This window comes from Odontesthes bonariensis, chromosome 21 (assembly GCF_027942865.1).
Source record: "Odontesthes bonariensis isolate fOdoBon6 chromosome 21, fOdoBon6.hap1, whole genome shotgun sequence".
Classification (NCBI taxonomy): domain Eukaryota; kingdom Metazoa; phylum Chordata; class Actinopteri; order Atheriniformes; family Atherinopsidae; genus Odontesthes; species Odontesthes bonariensis.
In genome coordinates, this window is record NC_134526.1 from 21,685,661 (window position 1) to 21,712,678 (window position 27,018).

Genomic DNA, 27,018 nt, shown 5'->3' on the forward strand with positions numbered 1-27,018 from the left:
AAAAATAATACTGACCCACATTGCAGGCATATAGTGTGTCCTCTTCAACCTGCTAATGCAGTTTATTTTGGGTAACGATTTGCTGTTGCTGCGTCAAAAGGAACATGGAGAATCTGATATTAAAAGAAGAGTACTTAGTCATGATAGTTATAATTCATTTTCAGTGTAAAAGAGGGAATACAGTTGTTATTACCCATAAATCATCATACGTATATCATATACATATGATGAGCATCGTATATTTATCTATATCTATCTAGCTAACCCCCACCACAGTGCACCCCACTGGCGGACATTTTATATGTAAACACAAACAGCATACAATGGTCTGCAAATAATTTAAACCCAATATACAAGTGAAAATTGTAAAAAGACAGCATATCACAGTAGCTAGGCCATCACAAGGCCAAACACAACAAACAATCATGCGTGCTCACCCCTGCCCTCAGTTTAGAACACCAATTAACCTGAAATGCATGTTTTTTGGACAGCGGAAGGAAGCCGGAGTACCTGGAGAGAACCCATGTGGGAATGGGGAGAACATGCAAACTCCGTAGAGAAAGAGCCAGCTGAAAAAGTTTTTGCTGTGAGGCGACAGTGCTAATAAACGCCACGGTACAGCCTGGTCCAAAAGAACAAAGACATTTTGGAAATCATGAACACCACATCCTCCAGACTAAAGAGGAGAGGGACCATGTGACTGGTTATCAGTGCAGAGTTTAAAGGCCAACATCTGCAACACATGGAAAGCTCCACACCTGAGGGGATACTATTCATTCTGAACGGTGAATACAGGTTCTGGGGCAACACGTAACTACCATGCTAATGATGTCTATTCCAGGGGTGGCCTTGCGTATTTCAGCAAGACAATGCCAAACCACATTCTACATATATTACAACATCATGGTTCTGTATTAAAAGTGACTGAAATAATGGCTTTTTATTAGTTTTATATGTCTGACCTTATTTAGTATGTTCCTTTTTAACATTATGAAAAGAGTGATTATTACAACCATGGCATTAATAATATGACCAAGGAGGCTCAGCAGCTTGAATACTATATGAAGCAAAATCAGAAAACATTTACTTTTCAGAACCACAGCAGTTCCTCCGATCCCAAATTGTTACGGTGCTGTGAAAAGAAAAGTTAATGCAACACAGAGAGAAACATGCCAATGTTCCAACAATTTTATGCCAACAATTTTATGCCAGCAATTTGCCGCGGTGTGTTGCTATAAAAGCAAAACTAGTTACTAAACACCCATGAACATTTGATCTTGTAATACAAAACGACTCAAAAGGTCAATCTTCCAATTTTCAAAGTGGTTTGATCAACAGTTCTCCAGACTTTCTGAATTTCTTTCTAAAATTTTCTTCGAACATTGGCTTATTCTTAAGGACGGGAAACAGGGAGAAAAGTATGAGTTATGCCAAATGACACAAAAAGTGGACTGAAAATTGGTGGCAACAGGTCCCATGGAGGGATAAACCCTCCCCAGAGCCCGGACCTCAACGTTATTGAAGCAGTGTGGGATCATCTTGACAGAGAACGGAACAAAAGGCTACGGAACTATTCCTGAAGACTACTTAAAGAAATCACAAGAAAGCTTGTCTAAGAGGGTTCAGGCTGCGTTGAAGAATTAAGGTGCTCTTACCAAACTGTAGGCTATAGTATAAACTCGTGTTTTTTGCCTTATCCACTGTATTTCCATCTGTGTCTGCACACGTGTCAATAAAATCCCTGCAACTATTTCTTGTTTTTCCTGGTCAAATTTAATGGAAAGAAAGAAATGGCTCTGGACATTTGCAGAGTTCTGTGTATGATTGTCATGGGCTCACCTCAGTGAAAAGTTCCAACTGCAAACATAAATTCAGTTTGAAATAATCGAGTAATAAAAAGGGGGAAAAAGCTTTTTTGGGTGGGACATGTCTGTATTTAAGGCAAGGCAAGTTTATTTGTATAGCACAATTCAACTACAAGGCGATTCAAAGTGCTTTACAGAGACATTAAAACAGTAGAAATAAAAAGCATGATTTAAATTTTAAACAAAAAAGAAAGAAAGAAGAACAATAGATAAAATCAGATAAAATCAGTAGTTAAAATGTGATTAAGTTTTGAGCTTTATTCAAATGCGCTGAAAATAGGTGGGTCTTCAACCTGGACTTAAACACACTGAGTGTTTCAGCTGATCTGAGGCTTTCTGGGAGTTTATTCCAGACATGTGGAGCATAGAAGCTGAATGCAGCTTCTCCATGTCTGGTTCTGACTCTAGGAACTGATAGAAGACCGGATCCAGATGACCTGAGGGGTTTGGAAGGTTCATACTGGGTCAGGAGGTCACTGATGTATTTTGGTCCTAGACCATTCAGAGCTTTATAGACCAGCATCAGAACTTTAAAGTCTATCCTCTGATGGACAGGCAGCCAGTGTAAAGACCTCGGAACTGTGTCATGGTGTTTAAACGGGTTTTCGGTGGAGACGGTACATATGCTGAACCTGCTGCTGATGTACCAACTGCTTGTCTAATATTTTGGATTTTGTCTGTGAAGAATTTGGCATAGTCATTGCAGGCCATGGTGGAATGAAGTTCAGTTGCCACTAACACAGGAGGGTTTGTTAGCCTGTCAACTGTAGCAAGGCCCGAGCATTCTAACTATTTTTGGTGATGATGTCAGAGAAGTATGACTTTCTTGCATTCCTCAGTTGTAAATTATGAGTGAAGTTTCTCTTTATAGATGTTATAATGAACCTGGAGATTTGTTTTTCTCCATTTGCGCTCAAGCTTTCCGACACTCTCTTTTCCCATTTTTCACCAGTGTGGAATTTCGCCATGGAGACTTCTTCCTTCCAGAGATAACCTTCACCTTAATGGGAGCAATAGCATCCATAACATTTAACATTTTAGCATTCAAACTACTGACAAGCTCATTGACTGAACCTCCGGATACTATTGTATCCGGGGGTACTATTGTTTGTCCACTAGATGGTATCATTTCAACAAGATCTGAAGACTTCAGTCTCAGACTTGGACATTGGTTATTATTCTTTTAACAGAGTTTACCAACTGTATCAGGTACAAACACTCGTTTGATTAAAAACTAATAAATATACGATTGAACATTCATTTAAAAAAAATAAAATAATAATAAAAATTTACAATTTTTTTTATGATATAACAAGTGGCAGGCCTACGTTTAATCAAAGAATAAAGTTACTTTTAATATTCTTCCGTCTGGCAGTTTTAATAAATATGGGAAAACTCCCAAGGGTGCAACTCATTCAAACTCAAAAACGACATTTCTACTCAGTATAACCCAGTGTCCAAAACTGTTATTCTTCTGATTTCATTCTTTTTTTTTCCCATCAAACTCTCGCACACACTAAGTACAAATGGTCAGAGAGAAGAGTGCAAACAGGTTTAATATTGTATCATACAATTTGTAATTTTGATGAAGTTTTTTTTTTTGCAAATTGGCCTATTTTAATTCAACATTGAGAAACACATGGATTTGCGCGCACAAATGGTGCACGTCGGTTGTTGGGAACTTTTGAGAAGACAGACAAGCATAGGGCATTACAGTAGGCGACAATGACCTATGTGTAATAAACGTACACATAGAAACCCTCATGTCATTTGCAGTTGAGTTTGCCCCCACATTCAGTCCGATTCATGCAAAAGTCAAGCCATTTGGGCCCATTGCACACCCACATTACAAAGAAGCAGATCCCCGCATTATAATTCTTGGCCGTTCCATTCATGTCATAGCTGTTTTTTGCACTTTTTATTTATTTATTTTTAAATTTCCTTGCATTTGATGCAGACGCCAGGTCCATGTGATTTAACATGGATCTGAACCTGGTCGGGGATGGGCCCGTGTTTGGATCTCCATGCGGATGTGACATTTCAGAGAAGAGCGCGACCGCCATTTTGAGATTTACCTCAGACTCAACACATCACAAACCACGGGAGGAGCGGGTTGTGAGCCGCACAGCTCAAACGAGTGTTGTACGACCGGGTAAATTCCCCATACGAAACGAGAGGTTAGTTAAAAATGCGACAAGGTGCCGCGTTTTGTTGTTTATCGTGTTAGGGGTGGTTTGGGGGAATTGTTTTAAGTCGGGCCGTGGTAACTCTTGTCTCCGTGAACTTCCAAATTAACGTTAACATTAGTGGAAACTGGTTTGAATGGATAGCTTTTTCCTCCGCTCTCCCCCAGACGAGGGACAATCGGAGGAGCACACGGACTGGGGATATCGCAGGCAAAGTTGCTGAATGTGTCCATAGCAAATTAGCTTTTGTTTTCGTTGTTGCACCTTTATCTCCATTTGGCTGCCAAGTGTCAGGTAGCTTAAAGCTAGCTATAAACAGGGTATTTGTTTCTCTTACTGCAAGTCGTGCTGCGAGTTCCCTTATTGCCCCTCATTTCCCGGGGTAAAACCTGAGTGATTTAGTTCATTTCAGCGGGCCTCCGTCCTCGGAGCCCCAGTCCATCAACCTCAACCCCAGCCGTCAGCCAAGCGACTCGCACCCACCAAAGGCGCCGAGATTGGGCGAATAGCGAGCAAATACGTCCGCGTTTCTCTACCCGCTCCCCCACCGACCTCCCCTCCTCACTCCCCGGCTCTGACAGCGGACAAGGCCGAGGTCGTAACAGAACAGGCCCGGCCGCCAAGGCTCGACCTGTCCACCCCACCTCCGCATCCCACCACACCTCACCAGCAGTCCAGAACCCGGTTCCCCACCGAACCGACCCTGGACAAGGTCGAGGGCAACAGAGATAGCGGGGAGCAGCGCATCACAACAACAGCTGCAGTCATGAACCACCACCACACGCAGCAGCAGCAGCAGCAACAGAAAGCCGGCGAGCAGCAGCTCAGTGAACCAGAGGACATGGAGATGGAAGGTAAGTAGTGGCCCCAAGAAGGGTGACTGGGCTCTTTACAACATGTGTGTCTTAATTGTACTGCTGCACAATGAATACACGGCGTTTTATTTGTGCAAACTGAGCTAAGCATTACAGTAAACAACAAGGCCTGAAGCTGGCTGGGATAGCCGGTTGCATTTTTTGCTGATTGTGCGTCCGTTGCAGCACACTTGTGCGGAGCTGACCTCATTTTGCGTTATAAGCAAACAGTCCTTTATTTCCATTCGTGTGTTTGCAAGAAGCTCCTGCTTGCAAATAAGTCATGTTCATCCAGATTAATACAGATCGGTCACATAAATCATTCATTTGGATCGGCTTCTGCATTTCTAAATAAAGCGTTCAGTTTTCTTCGCGGTCGCTGCTGTGACAAGTTATCCGGTGTAGTTTAGTCAATTACTCGTTATTTAGAATCGACACACAGTCATCGAATTCCAGGCCCGCTGACGGTTGATAACCATGATATTTGTAAACAATGTAGTTGTTAGTCTTGCAGTTCACATGGATTCATTACAAGGTAAATTAATCTGGCTACCTTCTCTGTAGGTTCCGGGTTGAATTGACAGTTAATGGTCTACCTAATGATATTGAACTTTTTTTATATTAAAGTTGCGGTTGTCTATCATTCCTATCAGTAACGTTAAAACGTAGCCCGTTAATAGCCGTTTGGCATTAAACATTGCGCTAGCATGAAAAGGATGGTGTGTTAGCATCGTGTTGGAAGGCTTTTGATCTAAATGCGGCTCTGCAGTGTAGCATTAGAAGGTACGGTCTGTCAGCTTGGCCCCTGTTCAGTAAATTAAGCACATTAATATTTTCTCATAAATACCGGAGTGCCGACTGTTTGGTATCCCCCTAGCTTGTCATAAAGCTTTTAAAAGGCACTAAACTGCTAGCGTCACGGCTAGCTGTAAGCTAGTCAATTAGCCCAAAGGCCCACTTCGTTCCGTGCATCCGCTAGCTAGCGTGCTAGTTAGCTAAACGCTATTGCTCTCGGAGGGGGTGTGTGGCGTTCCAAAATGGTGGCTTGTATTTTGTATCGTTCGATTTAGGCTCGAGTGTGAAGGCCTTGATCGTTAGCCCAATGTTGATTTTTCTTTTGTCTTATCTTCAAGTGCATAGTGTATAATGTTCTGGCTGCTGCTGTATTTTACTCTCCTTGTATTTATTTTAGCGTGTTAACTGGCACTACAGATTCCCGCTAACGTTGGCTAATAAAGGCCTGCGCATGAATCTGTAAGCTACTGTTTGCTAAGCAGCTAACGGGAACGCAGATGCGTCAATCCCGAGTCGCCTGTAATGGCCAAGGTATAACATGCTTAGCCATTCACGTTGATGTATGATGACACTTTGAAACGTCTAACGTAAATGATCATGTCGCTCAGCCCGATGTTACCTTCTGTGTTGAGCTCTGGCTGTGTGATAAATAAAACGTGTAGCAGTGCTGGCAAGTGACGGTAGTCGGTGCTGCAGTAAGCCAGGCCCGCACAGAGGCAGCGCGGGGATTTGCTGCTTCATTGTATGGAAGACCAAAAGGCATGGAGCTCGCCATTTTTAATGATCTGTGTTTTTGTTAGTTCGATTAGGAGGTAGTGACGGCCCCTGCAGTGCGTGGCACCCGGTTTATCCCCAAAACAACCGCATAACCTGCATTTTTAATTAATTTTCTTCTGATATCAACTTTGGACTGGGTATAGGCTACTGGGAGCACTCAGCTTCACTGCGTCATTCAGGCATAGTGATTGTATTATATACTATAACTCGCATTACTGTCAGCTTTTCAACAATACGCACGACATAGGCGGTTATACGGTTATAGTTATATAATGAGTACATACAGAACATGTCTGTAGCATATGCAGTTTTGATTATTATTTTTACACTTATCTCACTAGTAGCAGGTACATTTACCAGGCTTTTTCCCAAATAGCTGCTGGTTCACCCCTTGTGGATTCTCCCTCAGTGCACCAAAGCCTTACAAGGACAGTGAAAAGGAGCTGTCATAATAAACTGTTCACTTTCTTCTGACGGCTTATAGCAATAGACATGCACACTGCATTTCTGTCATGATGAAAGGCTCCACATAGTTGCAGTGGGATTCAACCATCCCTTGTTCTGTACATATCAGTCATTTTATCGGTCTTGCTACAGCACTTTTAACATGGATGCCAGGCTACTGATGTGCATTTTATGCTGAGAATTGCTTTTGGAAACTGTAAAGGCAAGATGTTTGTCAAGATTGTTCTAAAATCCGAGTTCCATAAAAGTGACGTGATTACGGAGTGGGGAAAGTGTGGCATCGTGGAAAGTTTTAATGTCAGCGGAGTAGTAGTCTTTGCACTTAATTCCGTTTAGGGTGGTTCGGAGTCTTTAGTCTAATGGTCAGTGCTCTGGAAGTAGAGGAACACAGCTTATCATGTTTGGATGCTCCAAACTACATTATTGCCTCTCGGTGCCCAGTCACTGAAACGGGATCAGCTGTGCTTGATGGATTAAAAGCAGATCTGCAGTTGTTCTTTTTGCACAGGAAGATGTTTCGTTGGAGAATGAAAAGAGTTTAACCCTCTGATTGAAAACTCGGCCTCTCAGCTCCAATAAAATCCTGGTTTTATAACTGCAGCTTCTTCCGACAAAATCCCCATTCGATTAACTTAGAGACGACATCTGTGCGCGATGGTCTCCCACTGACACATCGCGGTTTCATTCCTGTGGGTGTATGCTGGTCTCTGCATGTAACCGGCTGAGTGTTGTGATTTAGATTTGATAATGTTGTGCTTTCTGGAAAAAAAAACTTTTCCAAGTAGTGTAAATCAGTCCATTGAGAGCTTTTCTTATTTTCCCCTTTAAGCCACAGTCCTGTTAATTATGTCCTCCTTTGTGATGCCGACATAAAGCTGCATCTCTTCCAGTTTTCTGTGATGGAACACTGAGCACAAACTTCTCAGACGTTTCAAGGTAGACTGACACAGTGGGTGTAACAAGGTTGTCATGCAGCTGACTGACAGACCCCATTAGAGTGGTGTAATCCATTTGGGGGAAGCGAGGTCGGTCTTCTGAAGGAACTGCGTTGTTACCCGAAGACTAGTGTGCACAGCTCCCGGTGCTGAACACAGATGTACTCAAAACTCAAGAGAGAAGTTGGCGTCGATACTCGTTGTAGCATCATTGTCATCCTCACAGGATCCGAACAGATTTAACTCCCTCCTTGAAGTCAGCCCAAAGCCCCCCCTCTGGATAATTATTGTCGTCTGTGCGTGCGCGTGTGTTTGTTTGAATGATGACTTGCATCTTATTCCCGCATCGCATCCATAAATATCCAGCCCACTGTTGTGTTGCATGCTCTTTGTCACGTGCACACAAATACATATTCTCTCTCTCGGTTTCCCTTGCTGTCTACACGCAGACCGGAGGAGACTGGTTTCCCAACTGAGTGTAGAAAAGGAGAAAAGATTTAAGTTTAGGCAGCAAAGACGTGAGAAAACGTTTCAAGTGGTTTTACTTTGTGTATTTACAGCACAGAAATTAAATTGTTTCGGAGATGGAGAAATTAATCTGGCAGATTGTCTTACTGTATTTTAAAATGGGTTTTGCTGTTTTAGGACAATAACTAGTAAGAATTAATTAAATAATTTGTTGCATGATTTTTGACCCTGTATTTTTAGACCTGCTAATATCCACTGCTTCAGCCAGCTTCATTGAAGTTAAAGAAAGGGGCCTGAAAGCTGCCGACCATATATAATTTTAATGTCGTTTCCCCTCTCTGCATAGCTGGGGACACAGACGACCCTCCAAGAATCCCGGCCAACCCGGTGATCAATGGTAATGTGGCCATGGCTGATGGGCACAACAATACAGAGGAAGACATGGAGGATGGTGAGGATGCACGCTTGTACAAACACTTTTACAGTTGGCAGTTTGAAAGGTGGTACAGTTTATAAGCTATATGTGAATTTAGGCCTTGTGGTTTGTTTTTTATTTTTTGTATAGCATAGAAGATGAAAGATACTTGACAAGGAGGTTAACAAACTTGTTCCCACTGTTTACCCTTGTTTTTTTTTTGTTGTTGTTTTTTTCTGCTTCCTCATCTTTTCACAGACACCAGCTGGCGATCAGAGGCGACTTTCCGGTTTGTGGTAGAACGCTTCAGCCGGCTGAGTGAGTCTGTACTCAGCCCGTCCTGCTTTGTGCGGAACCTCCCCTGGAAGATAATGGTGATGCCACGCTTCTATCCTGACCGGCCTCACCAGAAGAGCGTGGGCTTCTTCCTGCAGTGCAATGCAGAGTCAGAATCCACGTAGGTGTCTTTGTGGCTTTTTGGGGTGCACAATATATATATATACTTTCAGTATTGATAATTTGCATCGACTCGAGGCTCTTTCACACTTTTTGCTGCTTCAAATGACCCATTTAGTTTAGTTATGTAGTTGGTTTATTTTGTTTGTTTTTTTTCAGTCACAGCAGGAAATTTTCAGCGTACATCGGTAATTTAGTGCAGCCCTGATGTAACTCAGAACAATGTTAACAGTAAACGGCTGATATCTATTTGTAAAGGCAAGAAAACAGAGGTGTAACTACTCCAAACCACAGTCGGCTTAGTGCTGAAAACTGAACACAGAGATACTTTGAAGGCCTTCAGGAAACTGAGGACAAAGGAGGAGACTTGCATTGTATGCCGATGGTCAGCCTGGCTTCAGGACAGCTGCTGTCGCTTGTTTTGAGGCTGCAGTGGAAGTGCACGTCAACATAGTTTGGCAGAGCTTGTCTACTGTCTAAATCAAGCTAATGGAAAAAAAACATAGCAGTAAAATCATAATACTGTCAAATTTCGATTGTTAGCCTCTAGCTTTAATTTAGGATTCATTCTTTACCTGTATGTCTGACATGTAGTACGGTGGGAAGAAAGGTCATCTTTGTTTGCGTCAGATTATCAAATCTTCTCTCATGTTTGTTCTAGTCTCCTTGGCACCTTCTGCTAAATCCTGCCTTAAATGTCAAAGAACTGTTTCCACCAATGTCTTGTACTCTGCCATAAATCTGTGGACCAAGTGAAGCACCGATACTTTGGTTATCTTTTACCGTGGAAACTTCTCCTCCTTCGGCACTGCCACATGTCTCTGTTTGGATCTGCATTTTGTCAAATGTCAGCAGCTTTCAAATACACATCAGTTGCCACAACTTAATCGCTCACCGTTGATCTGTTTTCGGTCCAAAGTGGAATTCGAAAAGATAAAGCAGTCTCACGATTTGGCGGCTTTTTAAGCAGAGAAGAGAGTATCCACAAAAATACGAGTAAAATGAGCCAAAACTGACTGATAAGAGGTGTTAAAGTATGACCTTTTTTTTTTGTTTGTTTTGTTTAAGGAATAATTAAATGACAAGAATTGTGTTTCAGATCATGGTCATGCCATGCACAGGCCATGCTGAAGATCATAAATTACAAAGACGACGAGAAGTCGTTCAGCCGCAGGATCAGTCACCTTTTCTTCCACAAAGAGAATGATTGGGGCTTCTCCAACTTCATGTCGTGGAGTGTAAGTATGGAAGCTTACCAACAACGAGCAAACAGTTGGACGAGTTTATGTCGCAGATCGTGCCAACAGATAAAAAAAAACAAAAAAAACCCGCATCATTGTAACTGTAACGTACATCTTTTAAAGTAAAGTTATTTTCTACCTCGAACGTGACACCGTTTGTTCCTTTTGTCATAAATCTAAAGGACTTTTTCTAGATGTGAACTGTTTTGCTGGTGTTTCCTTTCAGGACGTGACTGATCCAGAGAGGGGCTTCATCGACGATGACAAAGTCACATTTGAAGTCTACGTCCAGGCAGATGCCCCACACGGAGTGGCGTATGTTATCTTGTCTATCTGAGCTCGTTTTTTAAATTATTTTTATTGTTGTGCGTCAGTCCAGCTTTTTGTTTCATCGTTAAGGTAGTAACATTACTCATAACTCGACTCATGTCTACCTTTAACCAGCTGGGACTCTAAGAAACACACCGGCTATGTTGGACTAAAGAACCAGGGAGCGACCTGCTACATGAACAGCCTGCTACAGACGCTCTTCTTCACCAACCAGCTACGGCGGGTACGCTGTAGTGAACACTTTCTTTTTTTCATATCTTGACTTCATGCAGTTTGCTTCTGCTGAGCAGATTTATGTTCGTTGATAGTTGACTTGGACTTTGAATCATTGGGTTGTCTTTTTGTAACACTTTTATACACGTGGGGAGCATTGCTCCCCAAAGCTCATCGTTCTGGTGTAAATCTCCTCCTCTCAGGCGGTGTACATGATGCCCACAGAAGGAGACGACTCGTCCAAGAGCGTTCCCCTGGCACTGCAGAGGGTTTTCTACGAGCTGCAACACAGCGACAAACCAGTTGGCACCAAGAAACTCACAAAGTCTTTTGGGTAAACCTTTGTTTTGTTTTGTTTTTTCCCTCCCCTAAATCCAGTCCTGAAAAATGAATGGATGAAAGTTTTTAATCTCTGTAGCTTAGTGTTGTAATTGTAACCGCCGTGTACAGTTGTACTGTAACTGTTTGGTTTGCTGCTTAGCAGCAGCCCTTGATGCTGCAGGATTAATTTTAGCAATGCGCATGCTTTAAATCTGTAATTCTTATTTGATGTCTAAACGTGCGTTTGTCTTCTGTGAAGGTGGGAAACACTAGATAGCTTCATGCAACACGACGTACAGGAGCTGTGCAGAGTGGTGAGTCTCTTCGTAGACATTTAAAGACTGTGTGTGTTTGTTTGTGTGTGTGTACGCATGGATGAAGAATCCTTACTGACAAGCTGTGTGCACGTGTGTTCCAGCTCCTGGACAATGTGGAGAACAAAATGAAAGGCACTTGTGTTGAGGGAACCATCCCCAAACTGTTCAGAGGAAAGATGGTGGTATGTTTTCTCCCTCTTTTCCTCATTGTCAGATTCTCCCCTTACTATTGATCACATTTTGGTGTTGTTTAAAAAAAAAAACATCTTGGGGAGATTCTGTTTGTTTTGTTGAAGTTTGCCATTTTCAGAGCCCAGATTTGCTCGGTAACGTGGGCGCAGTGCGTATCATCTTCTAGATTTCGTAAACACATTGACGTCTCACAGGATGTAGCCTCGGACTGTCAGTTTAAGAATAGAAACGGGTTAAATCTAGACGTGACCCTGTGAGAAATTTTATTTTTGTCTTTCTTGCATCAGACAGTCTGACTCCCTGTGTGTGTGTGTGTGTGTGTGTGTGTGTGTGCGCGTGTTTCTTTGCTGCTTTCCAGTCATATATCCAGTGTAAGCATGTGGACTACCGGTCTGAGCGGATAGAGGACTACTACGACATTCAGCTTAGCATAAAAGGAAAGAAGAACAGTAAGTAGCAACACAACTTAAAGGAGACATTATTCCCTTTCCTTTATTTTCATGATAAGTTCACCACTGAGAGCTGAGTGCCGTATTTCCTCTGTCAGACATCTGCTCCATAAGCTGCTGGACTGACCTGTCACTTTTTGATAATTTAACTCATCAATGGAATGTCAGTGCAGCAACCAAGTTTTTAGTGTTCCTGCATTGGTTGAAACCCATTTTTCTTTGTGGAATTATTTCCCTTTCCATGAAAGTTACTCATGTTAAAGTTGGAAGTACTTTCGGAACAAAGAGATCTGTATTTAAACCCCTTAGTTGCATGTCCTTCTTATTGTTTTTGATCTCAAACTCGTGTTTCCTCTGCTTGTTTTTAGTCTTTGAGTCATTCAAAGATTACGTCGCAACTGAACAGTTGGATGGAGACAACAAATATGATGCCGGAGAGCACGGCCTTCAGGTGAGTTTTCGGTGTCTGAATGAAGAGGAGTTGATTTGTTTAGCTTGTTTTAGGATTTGAGTCATATTGCTATGTGTCAGAAGTTTGGAGGGGACATGAGATGTTCTGAACACATGCCTGACATGTTTGTTTGCACCACAGGAAGCAGAAAAGGGAGTGAAGTTCCTAACCTTCCCTCCAATCCTTCATCTGCAGCTGATGAGGTTCATGTATGACCCACAGACCGACCAGAACATCAAGATTAATGACAGGTAGAACAAACGCACCATGCCTCATTCTCACGCTCTTTCGTTTGGGTTAGTTGTGTATCAACTTGGTAAACACACGCTGCCCTGCTTAAAGTAGATCTTTCCTCGTCACACAACGCGCCCATGGCTGTAATTTTAGCAGGCGTCTGCTCCATATTAACATAGGTCAAAGCTGCAACATAATTCCAAAATGGCACTGAAGCACGTACTGAGCGGAAAGCACGGGCCGACCTCCTGCCCCGTGATGGTGAGACAGAACGTCGCTCGGGTTATTTCTTTTAGGCCGTGTCCTTCAGTGAAGAGCTTTTTGGAACTAATGGTACATTAACAATCCAAGAGAATATTTTGACATTTTCAGAACACAAGGCATCCAGAGCAGGTCATTTTTCTTTGTTGTGTTCCCACCTCTGAGTCATCCTCACTATGCTGCCGAGGGCACCCGGCCCCCTGAGAGCTTTGTATATGTATACACTCAGAGACACATGTCAAGTGTGTGGGTGTGGAATGACGACTCATAAGAATCCAGCCTGAGCTTTAACTTTCTTTTTTGCTTATATATTGTCTGATATTTGACCCCTTGTATTCTTTTTTTTTTTTTTTTTTTTTTTTTTTTTTTTTTTTTTTTTTGTACACATTTTTCCGCCGTCCCACACCTCTATATGTACTCCTTTCCTCCTCGATCTTTCTTATCCTTTTTCACAATCCTTTCCTCCATCCTTCCAAATGCCCACATCGGCCTGTTCCTCGCCGCTCATCCTCCCTCCTCTCTTCAACAGGTTTGAGTTTCCAGATCAGTTACCTCTGGACGAGTTCCTTCAGAAGCCAGACTCCAAGGACCCGGCCAACTATATCCTGCATGCAGTGTTGGTGCACAGCGGGGACAACCATGGCGGTCACTACGTCGTCTATCTTAACCCCAAAGGAGACGGCAAAGTGAGTGTCAAGGAACCAATAGTAAGAACAATTTCCTTTATGCACCTTTCACCAGAAATTCTGTGGGTGTTGGTTCTGATTGAAGCTGTAGCAGATTTAGTATTGTATTTGGCTCTGTTGATGTATTATTTTGTTCTTTTGTGGTTATTCTAAACTGAGTCTTATTAAGCTGTAAGACTCACCCAGTGTTGTAGTCTCATTCACACAGTTCTTTCAGATATCCGATATTAAGAATGAGCATTGCATTTTGGGGTTGTTTGACAGGTTTTTAAGATAACTTGGCATAAATGGTTGTCTTAAGTTGCTCTCTGGTTTTCTCTTATTCTTTCACTCCATGCAGTGGTGTAAATTTGATGACGATGTCGTGTCACGGTGCACCAAGGAAGAGGCCATAGAGCACAACTACGGTGGGCACGATGATGACCTCTCTGTCCGCCACTGCACCAATGCATACATGTTGGTCTACATCCGCGAGTCCAAGCTCAGTAAGTAGCGCGCTTACAGTAGCGTCTTTCTGCTCGATATTCATTTAAAAATGAACTAGAGTCGGAGGCCTTCACAATACCACAGTAAGAGACCCTTACTAGGGAGGAAAATGAAACGCCTCCCTGATGTCTCTGACATATTTGTCGTACACTTGTCATATCTCAGGTGAAGTGCTGCTGCCAATGACCGACGTGGACATCCCCCAGCAGCTGGTGGAGCGATTGCAGGAGGAGAAGAGGGTGGAGGCACAGAAGAGGAAGGAACGCCAAGAGGCTCACCTCTACATGCAGGTTCAGGTAAGAAACCGGAGGTTGTTTAACTGCTCTCAGGCCCTCTGGTGCTCAACCGTGTGGCTGTGAGAACCTCACAGTTTCAACACAGCTTGGTGCGAATAGCCTTAATGATACCTGAGAGTCCAGTAGAAACATAGCGCTCCCCTGTTTTGTTCAAATGCTTAACAGTTGAAGTAAATAAAGTTGCACTACTTTGGTGTCAGTCGACCGGGTCCTCACAGGCTGAACTGACGTACTGTGAAATGAATTGCGCGGTGCTCGTTATGTGAAGCGTGCGGCGGTGGATGACTCGACGCTTTGGCTGCAACAGTAAAAAGATTTTGATGTATGATTATAAAATGCTTTCTCTTTTTCCTCAAACGGTGCCACTGTAGCAACAGTAAGAAGAACATGACCTTCGACATTCGATAGTTCCTGAAGAGACTTTTGAGTCTCTGTCATTTGAAAACAGTGGTTTATTTATTTATTTATTTATTAAATCTTGGAAGCAAGTTGCGATATAAACGTGTAGAATCCAAGAATTAGCAGGCCCGTTATAGGCGTGCATTAGCATTTCATGAGAACATTTTAAAATGTCCTCGGATAGCCACAGCACATTTAGATAATGGACTGGCAGAACTGCAGCTGTTGTTGTGACATCTGTATTGGCGCATACATGGAAGACTGTCAAAGGGCTGGCTGGCAGGCACGTGGCCAACTGCTTCTTTGTGTAATGCAGTCAGTGGATGTATTGCACTAATCTACTTGCAGTATAAGTAGCAGGCAAAGCTTTAGCAACTCAATCAAATTTAATAGTCACGGTGGTTGGCAATGGAGCACTGAGGGCCAGTAAAGACACAGCTTGTTAAATGTTCTGGGTGTATCGCCTCAAAGACGTTGGCTGCACCGACTTTCTTACATACGATTAGGTCAGCACTCATTACTCGTCTCTCAATGGTTGGTGAGAATAATGTTTAAATGCCAGAAGGAAGATATGTGCAGCTTCTTGAAAAAGTCACCGGGATTCTTTCAGTGGGAACCGTCTGGTTCTGTAGCCAACAGCCGCCTCAGGGAGGTGGAGCAAATGTTTGCCTGTCAGAGTTTTGCTTTCTCCTAAAATCATCCCCCCTCTTTTTCCATGTTCTCGGCTCTTTATGTCCATGTTTTAAAGGCACTCACTAAGTTGTTCATGCTTCTCCTTTGGGTAGATGGTGACAGAGGACCAGTTCTGCGGTCATCAGGGCAACGACATGTACGACGAGGAGAAAGTGAAGTACACGGTCTTCAAGTTCCTGAAGAGCTCCACGCTGCAAGAGTTTGTCCAGAACCTCTCTCAGACCATGGTGAGAAACGTGTGTGTGTGTGTGTGTGTGTGTGTGTGAGAAACTGTGAAGACTCTTAACACATTAAGCTCTAGATTAACTAAGGGGTAATACAACCAAATCCCCTAAACTTATTATGTGTGCATGTAAGTGGCACTCTAAACTTTAGTGTTTTGAAAAAATAACATAAGGTGGAATTGAAATCATTTATGGGGAAGCTCATCTTCATACACACGTGGAGTCTTAATAGCGAGTCAACAGTTTGAACGCACATACTTATCTTACACTGATCAACAACCCAGTTTATGAATCCAAGCTACGATCTCTTGGAAGTCGGTGTCAAAATGTATGCGACGGCTGGAAATTTCAGTCGTGAGCAGTGCTCCCCTGGTGTCTTTTGTCACTCTGTTGCTGCTTTGCAGATTTTTCTTTTCTTTTTCCAACTGAAAACTGTGTGTCCTTTTGCTGCAGGGTTTCCCACAAGACCAGATGAGGCTGTGGCCCATGCAGGCCCGTAGCAATGGAACCAAGCGGCCCGCCATGCTCGACTACGAGGCTGATTGCAACAAGTCGGTATGTGTTTTTGTGGGTGTGCAACCTGTGTAGGTAATGCCGTTGTCACACCTGTAGTCGGGTTAAACACTCTTTCTGCATCTCATTACAGTGTGCCCATTATAGGTTTAGTTTATAGGGGAGCGTGAGGTTTAACCTGAGCCATTCTGACAAGTTTCTCACGTATTCTGTGGCACAAATTTTTGAAAAGTGTCTGCTGCATCTGTGTCGGTTAATTACACAGCAATGCAGAACATTTTGCTTCTGAAAACAGAAATAGAATTCCCTCACAACATGAATCCCCGCCTTGGGAAACGGCGGCACTCGTTTTCCTTAGCTGAGAGTCGTCCCCCCCCCCCCCAACATTTGTGTCTTGTTTGTTTCAGATGATCGACTTGAGTGACAACGAGAACCCCTGGACAATATTCCTGGAGACGGTGGATCCGGAGATGGCGGCCAGCGGAGCCACGTTACCCAAGTTCGACAAAGACCGTGAGTTTTCGCAGCCGCGTTCGTCTGTTTTTTTTTGGCAATGGTGCAATAAAACTCGAAATACTAGAAATGCTGCCTCGGATTAAAACTGTGGCCTGTTCTCTGTGACGCTGTGGAAAATGCAGATGATAGAGTTTGTGTAATATAATACCGCTGCACGTTTTTCTTTCTTTTTATAATGTCTTTGTAGACCTGCTGCTTAAATGATGCGTTCCAGTCTTCTCATTAGGAGACGTGCTGTATCTCATGATTTATTGTGTCATTTTTTTCTTCTTTTTTTTTTTAGATGACGTCATGCTGTTCTTGAAGATGTATGACCCAAAAACCAGAAGCTTAAATTATTGTGGACATATCTACACACCTATATCCTGCAAAATAAGTAAGTCATAGTTGCTCCCGAATCTTTTTCTTTTTATATATAGATATATGAATAATATGTGAAAGTTACCGTCTGCAGTATAAGTGCTTTTAATTGAAAATTAAGCGATTGTTCTCATCTCTTGCTGTAACCAGGAGACTTGCTGCCCGTCATGTGTGAGAGAGCAGGGTTTCAGCAGGAAACTAGCCTTATCCTCTATGAGGTGATGCATTTAAGTGGCACTCTTTCCGGCACGCCACTCGTTGTTTTTTTGTCTCGCACCTCTTTGTGTTTGTAAGTTGGCTTCAGCTTAACTGCATTTCTCCCTTGGTGCTCCGTGTGCTGCAGGAAGTAAAGCCCAATCTAACAGAGCGCATACAGGACTACGACGTCTCCCTGGACAAGGCGCTGGATGAGCTCATGGACGGGGACATCATCGTCTTCCAGAAGTAAGTTTTAATTCTCAGTCTGGGCGGGGCGGTCGGTGGCGTAGTGGGTTAAGCAGCCGCCCCATGTACAGAGGCTACAGTCCTCGCTGCAGCTGGCCCTTTGCTGCATGTCTTCCCCATCTCTCTGCCCCTGCTTCCTGTCTCTCTCCAACTGTCTACTATCATTAAAGGCATAAAAAGCCCCCCAAAAATTTTTTTTTAAATTAATTAATTCTCAGTCTGGGCAGCGAGGGGAAATGTATCGTGCATTCCTCATCGAGGTGGGGGATCAGTTATCTGGAAAGTTTATGGAAGTTTAAATGAAGTGTTACTTTAGCTTTTTTGATGCCATCGGTGACATTGCTGACAGCAAGAAGTCGTATAGGTAAACATGCAGCCAGTTGCCCTGTGTGTGAGAATGATATAAGATACAAGTCCACCTCTCGTTGTGTCATTGAGACATTTAGGACAGATGAACAGTACAAGGTAACGGTTTTAAAGTATGAAATGACCTGTTATTGACTCCTGTCGGCACCGGCCGATTTTCCTTTGCAAGCTCCTTCAGATGTGGCGTGCGCCGCAGGATGAGCATTTTAAATATCATTGAGTAGTTGTTAATGTTTTTTGTGGTCGTTCCTCTACAGCTTATTTTAGTTTTATTGGTTGTGCAAATTGCAACCTTTGTTTCCTCTTTACGCGCACTGAAGAAGCTGAGCTTGAGAACATGTTTGCGTCTTCGTCCTGTGACTTTACTGACGATCGCTGCGCACATGATACAAAAACAGCGCTGGCCGGTAAAACGTTTTAGTTTTATTATCCAGCTGTTGTATGTCTGGGTGATTTATATTTAGTCCAGGTGAAGCATTAAAAAATGTCTGCCGGTGTTTCTGATTAACTGCAGGAACATTTGACATGTGCGTTTGTTCATTTGCCGGTTAAAAGTGTTCTCGGTAGTGGAATAACGCTGTTAGCTTTAAATATTTTCTCTAGTGCCCCTCAGTGCTTCCCTCGATTGCTTCATACCTGCTGCTTAATATGTCCCTGCCTCGATCTGCTCGTCTCCGTCCTCCACCGCCTCCGCCATTACTTTCCACCCATCCTCCCACTGGCTTCTATCTCAACTATCGCTGTTCTCCCCTCTGGTTTTACTCTTCTGCCTTCTTCCTTCAAATGTTGGATATTCTGTACCTGAATCATGTTCCCAACCTTCCTCCCACCACGCAGGGACGACCCAGAGAACGACAGCAGTGAGCTGCCTACAGCCAAGGACTATTTCCGGGATCTCTACCACCGGGTCGACGTCATTTTCTGTGACAAGACCATCCACAACGACCCTGGCTTTGTGGTCACGCTCTCAAACCGCATGAACTATTTTCAGGTACGATCGGTTGAGGGAATCCTTTCAAATGAATATTTCAATTCTCTGGGGGGTTTGAGGGTGAGGAGAGCGGTTGTATCAGCTGAGCTGAAAGGAACACACAAGCTTTCAAAATGACTTCAAAGGGGAGGTGTTCGGATGGTTGGTTCAAGGAAACTTTATGGAATTTGTTTGCATCTTAAAGATGCAACCGGGAAGCGACTATCTTTGAATGAGTGCTTAAAGGATAAGACCGGTTTTTTGACATTGGGCCCTTGATTTCACATTATAACATGATGTTCTACTCACCCCTGCTTGTTGTTGGTCATTTGGAGCTGTTCCGAAGATATTCGCGAGGCGTCTGGCTGCTCTCTTGAGATATTCGGCCATGAAACGGTTTCCTATGGGCAAGCTTATACAGGCACAAACTATGCTGTTTATAATTTATTAATTACTGTACACTAGCACTGATAACGTGGAGGTGCGTCGCTTACTTAAAAAAATCCGGGTTACTAATTTTGAATTTTAGCCGAATGAATAAATAGGCAGCAGGTCTGTGGGCTGTCTGTGGCAGTAGCACGACGATGACGTCAGTAACACCCACTTTACGACAAAAAAATCAAAATTACAATATGCCGACGTTATTCCAGGTAACTGACAGATGAAATGCGACAGGCCTGCGGTGATAACACGCTTGTTATTCTGGGTTGTTTGTTTGTCAGGTGGCCAAGACAGTCGCTCAGAGGTTGAACACCGATCCCATGCTGCTGCAGTTCTTCAAGTCACAGGGGTAGGAGGCTTGTCTCATCCACACACACACACACACACACACCATGCTGTGTGGACCTAGTAACACTAATCATTTTTGACGGCGATCATGTTTTTCTTTTCTGTACACTGTAAGTCAAAGAATGAATCCGTTTGGGGGTTTTAGTTTTGAATATAAAACTAATTTCACATCGAAATCGTTCAAAATCCCGTCATCCTGCTTTTTACTTGGAAATGACGAATGTAGTTTAACACTGAACACTCGTGCCAGATTTGCCTTTGATTTAATCACTTGCAGTTGTCGTTAGAAATGTTGCGTAACCTGTCCCCCCTCCACCTATGTTTTTGTTTTCCTCTGACTCCTCCCTCTTTGGCTGCCTCCTGTCCTCTCACCTTTGCGCATCTTTCCTGCCGTGTCTACGTGCCCGTTTTCTCACCTCCATCGCAACTTCTCTCGCACCTTCTGCTCCTCTTTTCTTCCTCTCTCCCCTTCATTGTCCTCCCCCCCTGCCTGGTGGTGTGGTGGCCAGGTACAGGGACGGTCCAGGAAATCCTCTCAGACACAATTATGAGGGAACGCTTCGAGACCTGCTGCAATTCTTCAAGCCTCGGCAGCCCAAGAAGCTTTACTACCAGCAGGTAGGAATGGCTTGAAAACCTGTTTGAGCAGGATGTCTTTCTGTTGGCAGGAGCCTAAAGGCTCGAGCAGGTGCTCTGCTGTTTAGTTATCTTGTTCTCCACCGTTTTGGCTTCTTGCTCTTCATTATGAAGTGAATCTATGAGAATCGTTTTCTAATCTTCTAATGGTTTTACTTTGATTTCGTTCGTCCTTCAAATGATTTTCAGTCACGATAGAATGACGTTAAATTAGAAAATTCTGCAATATTGAGGGGGTAAAAAAGGATTTATACAGTAAACCATATTTGAGGTGAAGAAACTGTGTTTCTCAGCCCCTGACCTGGTTGATACATCCTGGTTGATACATAAAGGTGTCTGAACCTGCCAAACCATCTGCTCGCAATCAAGTGGCTTATTTTGTTGTAGTTGACCCCGGCTGGCCTAACAGGATTTAAGCTTAGTAGTAATGCAGCGCTACATTAGCCTCGGAAGTTAGAGCCGGGAGCGATTCAATACCAGAGTTGACAATGTTTCAGTTGCACGTTAGAAAAACCAGTTGGATTTGCTCACTGATCAGACTCGCTGTTATTAGCGGTGTCATTTGAGTGCGTAATGCTGGTTTTGCTTTTACAAACAAAGCTATATGTTCACGGGATGAAAGTCTGATGGATTTAACTGATTTAATGTGACATAAAATGACAGAAATGGTAATAACTAGTTCATTTTCTGCACGTCTTACCACTTTTTATGACTTTGGCGGGTTGAATCATCATACTGGGAACTAAGAAATTTTGACGTCCGAGTTCATATGGAAGCTTGCAGCCGCCAGCTGAGTTTAAAAGAGGAAAAGTTACCACAGACTTCATTTCAGTTTGAACTATGAGACGTGCATTATTAGAAATCAGTGGAGCTCAACATTTGTTACCCAGCTGGCTGCACGACTCGATGGTAGCAAATGTAACTTTGGCTGTTGTTCCACTATAGAAATGGGCCATTTGCCTTCCTGATGTCTGTATGTAACACGGCTACATCTCTGGCTGATGTCCGCTCAACAGTGTTGAATGGAAAACACAAGAGCACAGAAGTCAGAGATGAACCGTAACATCAAAAGCTTTCACTGAAACTAATGTTTTGTCTGTCTGCAGTTAAAGATGAAGATTACAGACTTTGAGAACAGGAGGAGTTTTAAATCCATTTGGCTCAACAGCCAGTTCAGAGAGGAGGTGTGTATATATATATATATATATATACACACACACACACACACACACACACACTTTGAACTGCTACAATGTGCATGACAGACTCTTACACCCAGATTTTGTCTTTTGTCTATACATGGTGAGCAAAGTGTTGACCTCTGCATGTTTATTGCAGGAAATCACCCTCTACCCTGACAAGCACGGCTGTGTGCGGGACCTTTTGGAAGAATGTAAAAAGGCAGTGGAGCTGTCTGAAAACGGCTCTGAGAAGCTCAGGTATCCTTGTGCAGTGTGCGTCTGTCTGACAGAGCCGCGGCTCGACGGCTTCTTACCGATAAACTGTTTGCTAATCGCCACATCCTCCTTAAAAGAGCAGTTTTCACTGAACGCAGTCCAGAGCTGGCCACACTGTTATATGTGCAGCGTGAGCCTCATCAGATGGAACTGAGCCCTTCTGATAATGTGTAAAAGTAGCTTTTTAAAAAGAAGAGTAGTCTCTGCATATTTAGAATTATGATACGACCATTTTAGTCTTAATTTCTTGAGTTTCTAGTCTCAACGTGGACTTGAATCCAAACACAGCTTGATCTCATTTCAATAAGCCAATTGTTTCTCACCTTTTAATGCGATTGTTGTCTGCACGAAATGATTGTTGTTGAATAATTCTCGTCATCCGTCGTGTAATGTGATTTTTATGCTCCCAAAATCTTCTTTTGAAGAGCTGGAACAGCTCCCGCCGCACATTAAGCCCTCCTCTCTTTCCTTTCTCTCCGTCTGCAGGCTGTTAGAGATAGTAAGCTATAAAATCATCGGGGTTCACCAGGAGGACGAGCTGCTAGAATGTTTATCTCCTGCTGCCAGTCGCACCTTCAGAATAGAGGTGAGTGTGTCCGAGGCCTTCCTTGTGTGACTGCTTTCGGCGATTCTTTACTTTTCGGTTTATTTTTTAAGCCGTTTTTACCTCCTTCGGGCACTTCTCCGCCTCACAAGCGATCAGCCCGACACCGTCGACTGAATCACCTTCTTTAGCAGCCGTCTCTCGCTGTATTATTACAACTACTTAAAAATCTTGTGGCTCACTTATCAAAGACTAAACGCCGAGCTGAATCACTGACCTCTTTTGGCGAACCACACCGCACCACACCCTTGCCGCACCTCTGCGTCACTGCAGCTCGGTGAAAACTTTGACCAGCAGAGGTCCTCACACACACTGTTATGCAGCTTCTCCTTCATCCTGCCAACTTTGATCACCTTTCTGATTTGTTTTCCCCCTCATTCAGGAGATTCCTTTGGACCAGGTGGACTTGGACAAGGACAGTGAAATGTTGATCCCTGTTGCTCACTTCCACAAGGAAGTCTTTGGCACCTTTGGGATTCCCTTCTTGCTCAAGATCAGACAGGTGTGTGTTCACAGATGTTAGTCGACTTCACGTCGATTGTTCACGTGGTCGTTCTCCTACCTGATGCATATCTCTGCCTGCATTCCCTCTGCAGGGCGAGTCGTTTCGGGAGGTAATGAAGAGGATCCAGACAATGCTGGACATCCAGGAGAAAGAATTCGAGAAGGTAAAGCATCGCGCTCAGGGACCGACGCTTGTTTATTTTCTCAAGGAGAAAGAAAATTAGGACTGCAGAAAGAACCCGAGGGTGCAATGAAAGTTGTAAATGAAGGTGCCTTTTTTTCCATAAAAGAGCATATTTAAATGCAAAATTATGATATTTTTAAAATCTTAGCCTCATTTAAGTTTAGTTGTCCTTCAGGCTGCATTTATTATTTAAAATTATTATTTAATAGTTATTTTCCTAACTCCAAACACTGGAGAAGAAGCTGCTGTTGGTGTCTGTGTGCACAGAACACTGAAAGATGGAGCCCAACAGCTAAACTGGGGCTCTTTCCCATCATTCTGTCTTAACAAGACAGGAGCAAGGTGGCAGAGAGCTGGGCTCATTGCACCGTGCACGCCGGGGTGTTTTGTGCCGACAAACGGTTCTTTTTGATGACGATGTATTGGGTTCAGTCAGGTTTGACTGTTTTAGGAAACCTCTGAACCCTGATCTAAGTCCTTCTGATTGTGATGAGATGACATTACATCCACATCACCTGAGTTCTATTAGCGATGTCAGGTTAGCATTAGCTTAGCGAGGCTGCGGCACAAAAAACACATTTGGTTGCAAATGGAAGCGAGACCTTGTTGCTCTGGATGTTTTTAAGCAACCGCAGCAGGCTCATTTAGTCGCCGAGTTAACCGTATGTCTTTGTTTGTTTTCAGTTCAAGTTTGCGATCGTGATGATGGGCCGGCATCAGTACATCACTGAAGATGAGTATGAGGTCAACCTGAAGGACTTTGAACCACAGCCAGGTATTTACCATACCATACCAACTTTATTTATAAAGCACTTAAAACACCCACAGGACCAAAGTGCTATACACAATCATAAAATAAAAGGGTCAAATAATTACAGCAGTACTAAAGTAATTTACTGCTGCTGCTGATATGACCGCTTCTGGTCATACCGCGCCAACACGCCAAACTTTTACACAGCGCAGGAATTATTTACAGGAACGGTGCAAAAGCATGCATATGCATCACAAGGACAGAGCGCTTGTTAGATGTGGTTGCTGCTTTGGCAAAGCGATATGCCCTCACTGTGCATCGTCTCTACAGCTGCACTGACACTGATGTGATATATTAAGGCTAATTAATACAAAAACGTCTTTAGAGAAGACTTTTTACCCTGATAAACTGCTCACAGTTGAGCTGCCACTCTCAGGGCTGACAGAGGTAAAGGAGGAAAAAATCCACTCTCACGCTTCCAGGGTTGTTCCGGTAACGCTCCACAACAGAATTTAGCATCAGCTTGTTCGAAGATGTCTCTAACAAAACGGGTGGAAAAGGTAGCTAATGAAGCTGTGGGGAGGGACTCGGCTTGTTGCTGACAAATCCGGAGCTTTACAGGGGAAACGGATTGCGTCAGACTATATCTACGTAAACGTTAATGTCCGATTTTATACATTGTCTTAAAAGGTATCAATATGCTGACACTGTTCCCCACAGTCATGTGAGGCAGTGTGATCAATATGTTAGACTTTCATCCCAAAACACTGAAGAGATGCGGGGCGAGGGCCAGCATTCATGATTCTGTTCCCGCAGTGTGTTGTTAGTTTTAAAACAATTAGGACTCCACGAATGCAGCAGATCTAACAGCCTTTCGGACGTATGTCCTCCACAGGTAACATGTCCCACCCGCGCCCCTGGCTAGGGTTGGATCATTTCAACAAAGCTCCAAAGAGAGGTCGCTACACCTACCTGGAGAAAGCAATCAAGATCCACAACTAAAAGCAGCCTGCCCCTCCTCTTTTGTCGTCCTCCTCCTCTCCTGCTCCGCCTTCCTCCCTTCCTACTTTAACAAACCATAACCGCAGACTGTAACCAACCGTGTGTGTGCGTGTGTTTGTGTGCTCGAGACTGTTTGGGGTTGCGCGTGTGCTCGTATGTGTGTGTATTCATCACTTTTAACACCCCGCCTGGACACCTCTACAGCTCTGCACCCGGCACCACGTCTTCAGTGATACGGGATGTCGCTGCGGCTGACGGAATAATTCTTCAACCACAAAATAAACTGCACCAACCACCTCCTGACTGTTGATTTTTGTTGTAAATTCTTTTCTTCTTTATTTTTTTCTTTTTAAACCAAAAAAAAAAAAAAAAACGTCTCCCTCGATGTTTGAGACTGTTCGGTTGCTTTTTTTTTTTTTTTTTTTTTCTTTCCCCTCTCTCTCTCCTCTGGCTTCTCTACCTGTTGACTGCCTGCTTTTTGTTGCCTGTCTGGAAATGGGAGAAATTGGTTTTTAAGATGAAATAAGTGACGAGGGAAGCGGAACCGGGTTGGAGATGTGTATGTTTTTCATTTGCTCCCCCCACCACCCACCCTCCCCTGTCTCCTATCTCACTCATCAGCTTTTTCTTTTTCTTTTTTTTTTCCCTTCTGTGTTTTTTGGGGGGTTTGTTTTTAAATAAAGTTGTTTAAAGAGGAATCCCGCTGTGTGCAGTTTGATGGAAGGATGTTTGCGAGGACTTGACTGATAAAGGAGGGGGGGTCGCGATGGTGGTTTTTGCAGAAGAATTTTTGCATAATTAAACGGCTGCAAGCAGGCGTTCGCTCCGAAGCTCACTAGTTGCCCTGTTGAAGTTGTTTATAGTTCCTGCTCCCTTCCTATAGTGCAACAAAAACCAGTATTTGAGTTTACACCAATTCTTTCTCACATAGTTTGGTTGGAGGATAAAGTAAAAGAAAATTTTCCCCCATTTTTTTTTTCTGTTTGTTTTTGTCTCTTTATGCAGATCTTGTATAATAAAATTTAAAAAAAAATCTGCGAAAACGGCATCTGTTTAAAAATAAATGGAGAAAAATGAGATTTGTCTGTATTTCATCTTGAACTTGGCACTTAATGTCAGAGCTTTCTCAGGATTGGCAAATGTACTTTTTTTTTCACTTTAAGGAACACGTGCACCAACTAACTCCTCCCTTTTTTTTCTTTTTTTTTTCTCCTTTTCTTCTTTGGGGGGGGGGGGGGTAGTTTTTTCTCAGTCATTCCTCTGAACACAGACGCACATTCAATCTTCCATGTTCTCCCTTGAATCTGTCGCCCCCGGGTGGTTGAGAGCAGTAACTGCGCTGTGCTCGTTAGAGACCCTCGGAGCCCCAAGGGTCCGAGGATTGTGTAGAGCCAAAACCAGCATTGTAAGAAACACTTTAAGCCCCTCTGAATTTCTTTTATCTTTTACTTTTGATGCACAGATGGAATGCACCCCTTATAACGCATAGCTGGCTCTGTAAAGACAACATTTATGAATTGTATATTTAAAAAAATATGAACGTGTAAAATTTAAAGAGAAACACGCCTTTCTTGTTGGGTACAGAAGGAGCCGGGTGTTCATATTTCTTGTGTGTAGGTTTCTTTTTTTTTCTCTCTCTTTCTCTTTGCGTTCCTAATGTACCATTGACAATTTTTTTTTCTTATGTTACATTTGGATTGTTTTTCCTTTAAGAAAAAAAAAGAAAAAAAAAAACTGCGGTGGTTTGTCTTGTTAAAAACTTCAGTACAAAGATGACCTGCAGAATCACAACCCTTAATTTGATCTTTTCCAGTTTAAAATCATCCGTGTAGCAGCAGTGTACGACAACTATTCCTGTATATTGCCTTTTTGCTGGAAAATGTATGTTGAATAAAATTTTCTATAAAAACAAA

The 27,018-nt window shown here is 43.1% G+C and overlaps 1 protein-coding gene across 2 annotated transcripts; it reads left to right on the forward strand.

The window, feature by feature from the left end:
* Positions 1–3,921: 3,921 nt before the first annotated feature.
* Positions 3,922–27,018, forward strand: usp7 (ubiquitin specific peptidase 7 (herpes virus-associated)). 2 transcript variants are annotated; one of them, XM_075454066.1, is made up of 31 exons: positions 3,922–4,905; positions 8,692–8,796; positions 9,019–9,217; positions 10,316–10,454; positions 10,684–10,772; positions 10,902–11,010; positions 11,204–11,334; positions 11,581–11,635; positions 11,740–11,820; positions 12,189–12,279; positions 12,648–12,730; positions 12,872–12,981; positions 13,755–13,932; positions 14,252–14,396; positions 14,563–14,693; positions 15,878–16,012; positions 16,463–16,564; positions 16,930–17,035; positions 17,322–17,414; positions 17,549–17,616; positions 17,742–17,842; positions 19,046–19,199; positions 19,901–19,968; positions 20,477–20,585; positions 21,710–21,787; positions 21,942–22,042; positions 22,547–22,646; positions 23,047–23,166; positions 23,261–23,332; positions 24,037–24,127; positions 24,999–27,018. In XM_075454066.1, exons 1-31 carry the CDS (start codon positions 4,818–4,820, stop codon positions 25,103–25,105), a joined length of 3,339 nt encoding a protein of 1,112 aa, XP_075310181.1. In that variant the 5' UTR covers positions 3,922–4,817; the 3' UTR covers positions 25,106–27,018. The 2 variants fall into 2 exon arrangements, with proteins under 2 accessions (XP_075310181.1, XP_075310182.1); XM_075454067.1 differs by having other exon boundaries at positions 20,483–20,585.

What these genes read in the sequence shown, in the direction of transcription:
- usp7 (XM_075454066.1), top strand. Translation starts at nt 4,818, where the DNA reads ATGAACCACCACCACACGCAGCAGCAGCAGCAGCAACAGAAAGCCGGC. An exon ending in AACATCAAGATTAATGACAG is followed by an intron (nt 12,982 to 13,754) that starts GTAGAACAAACG and finishes TCTCTTCAACAG; the next exon opens with GTTTGAGTTTCCAGATCAGT. An exon ending in AACGGCTCTGAGAAGCTCAG is followed by an intron (nt 22,043 to 22,546) that starts GTATCCTTGTGC and finishes CTCCGTCTGCAG; the next exon opens with GCTGTTAGAGATAGTAAGCT.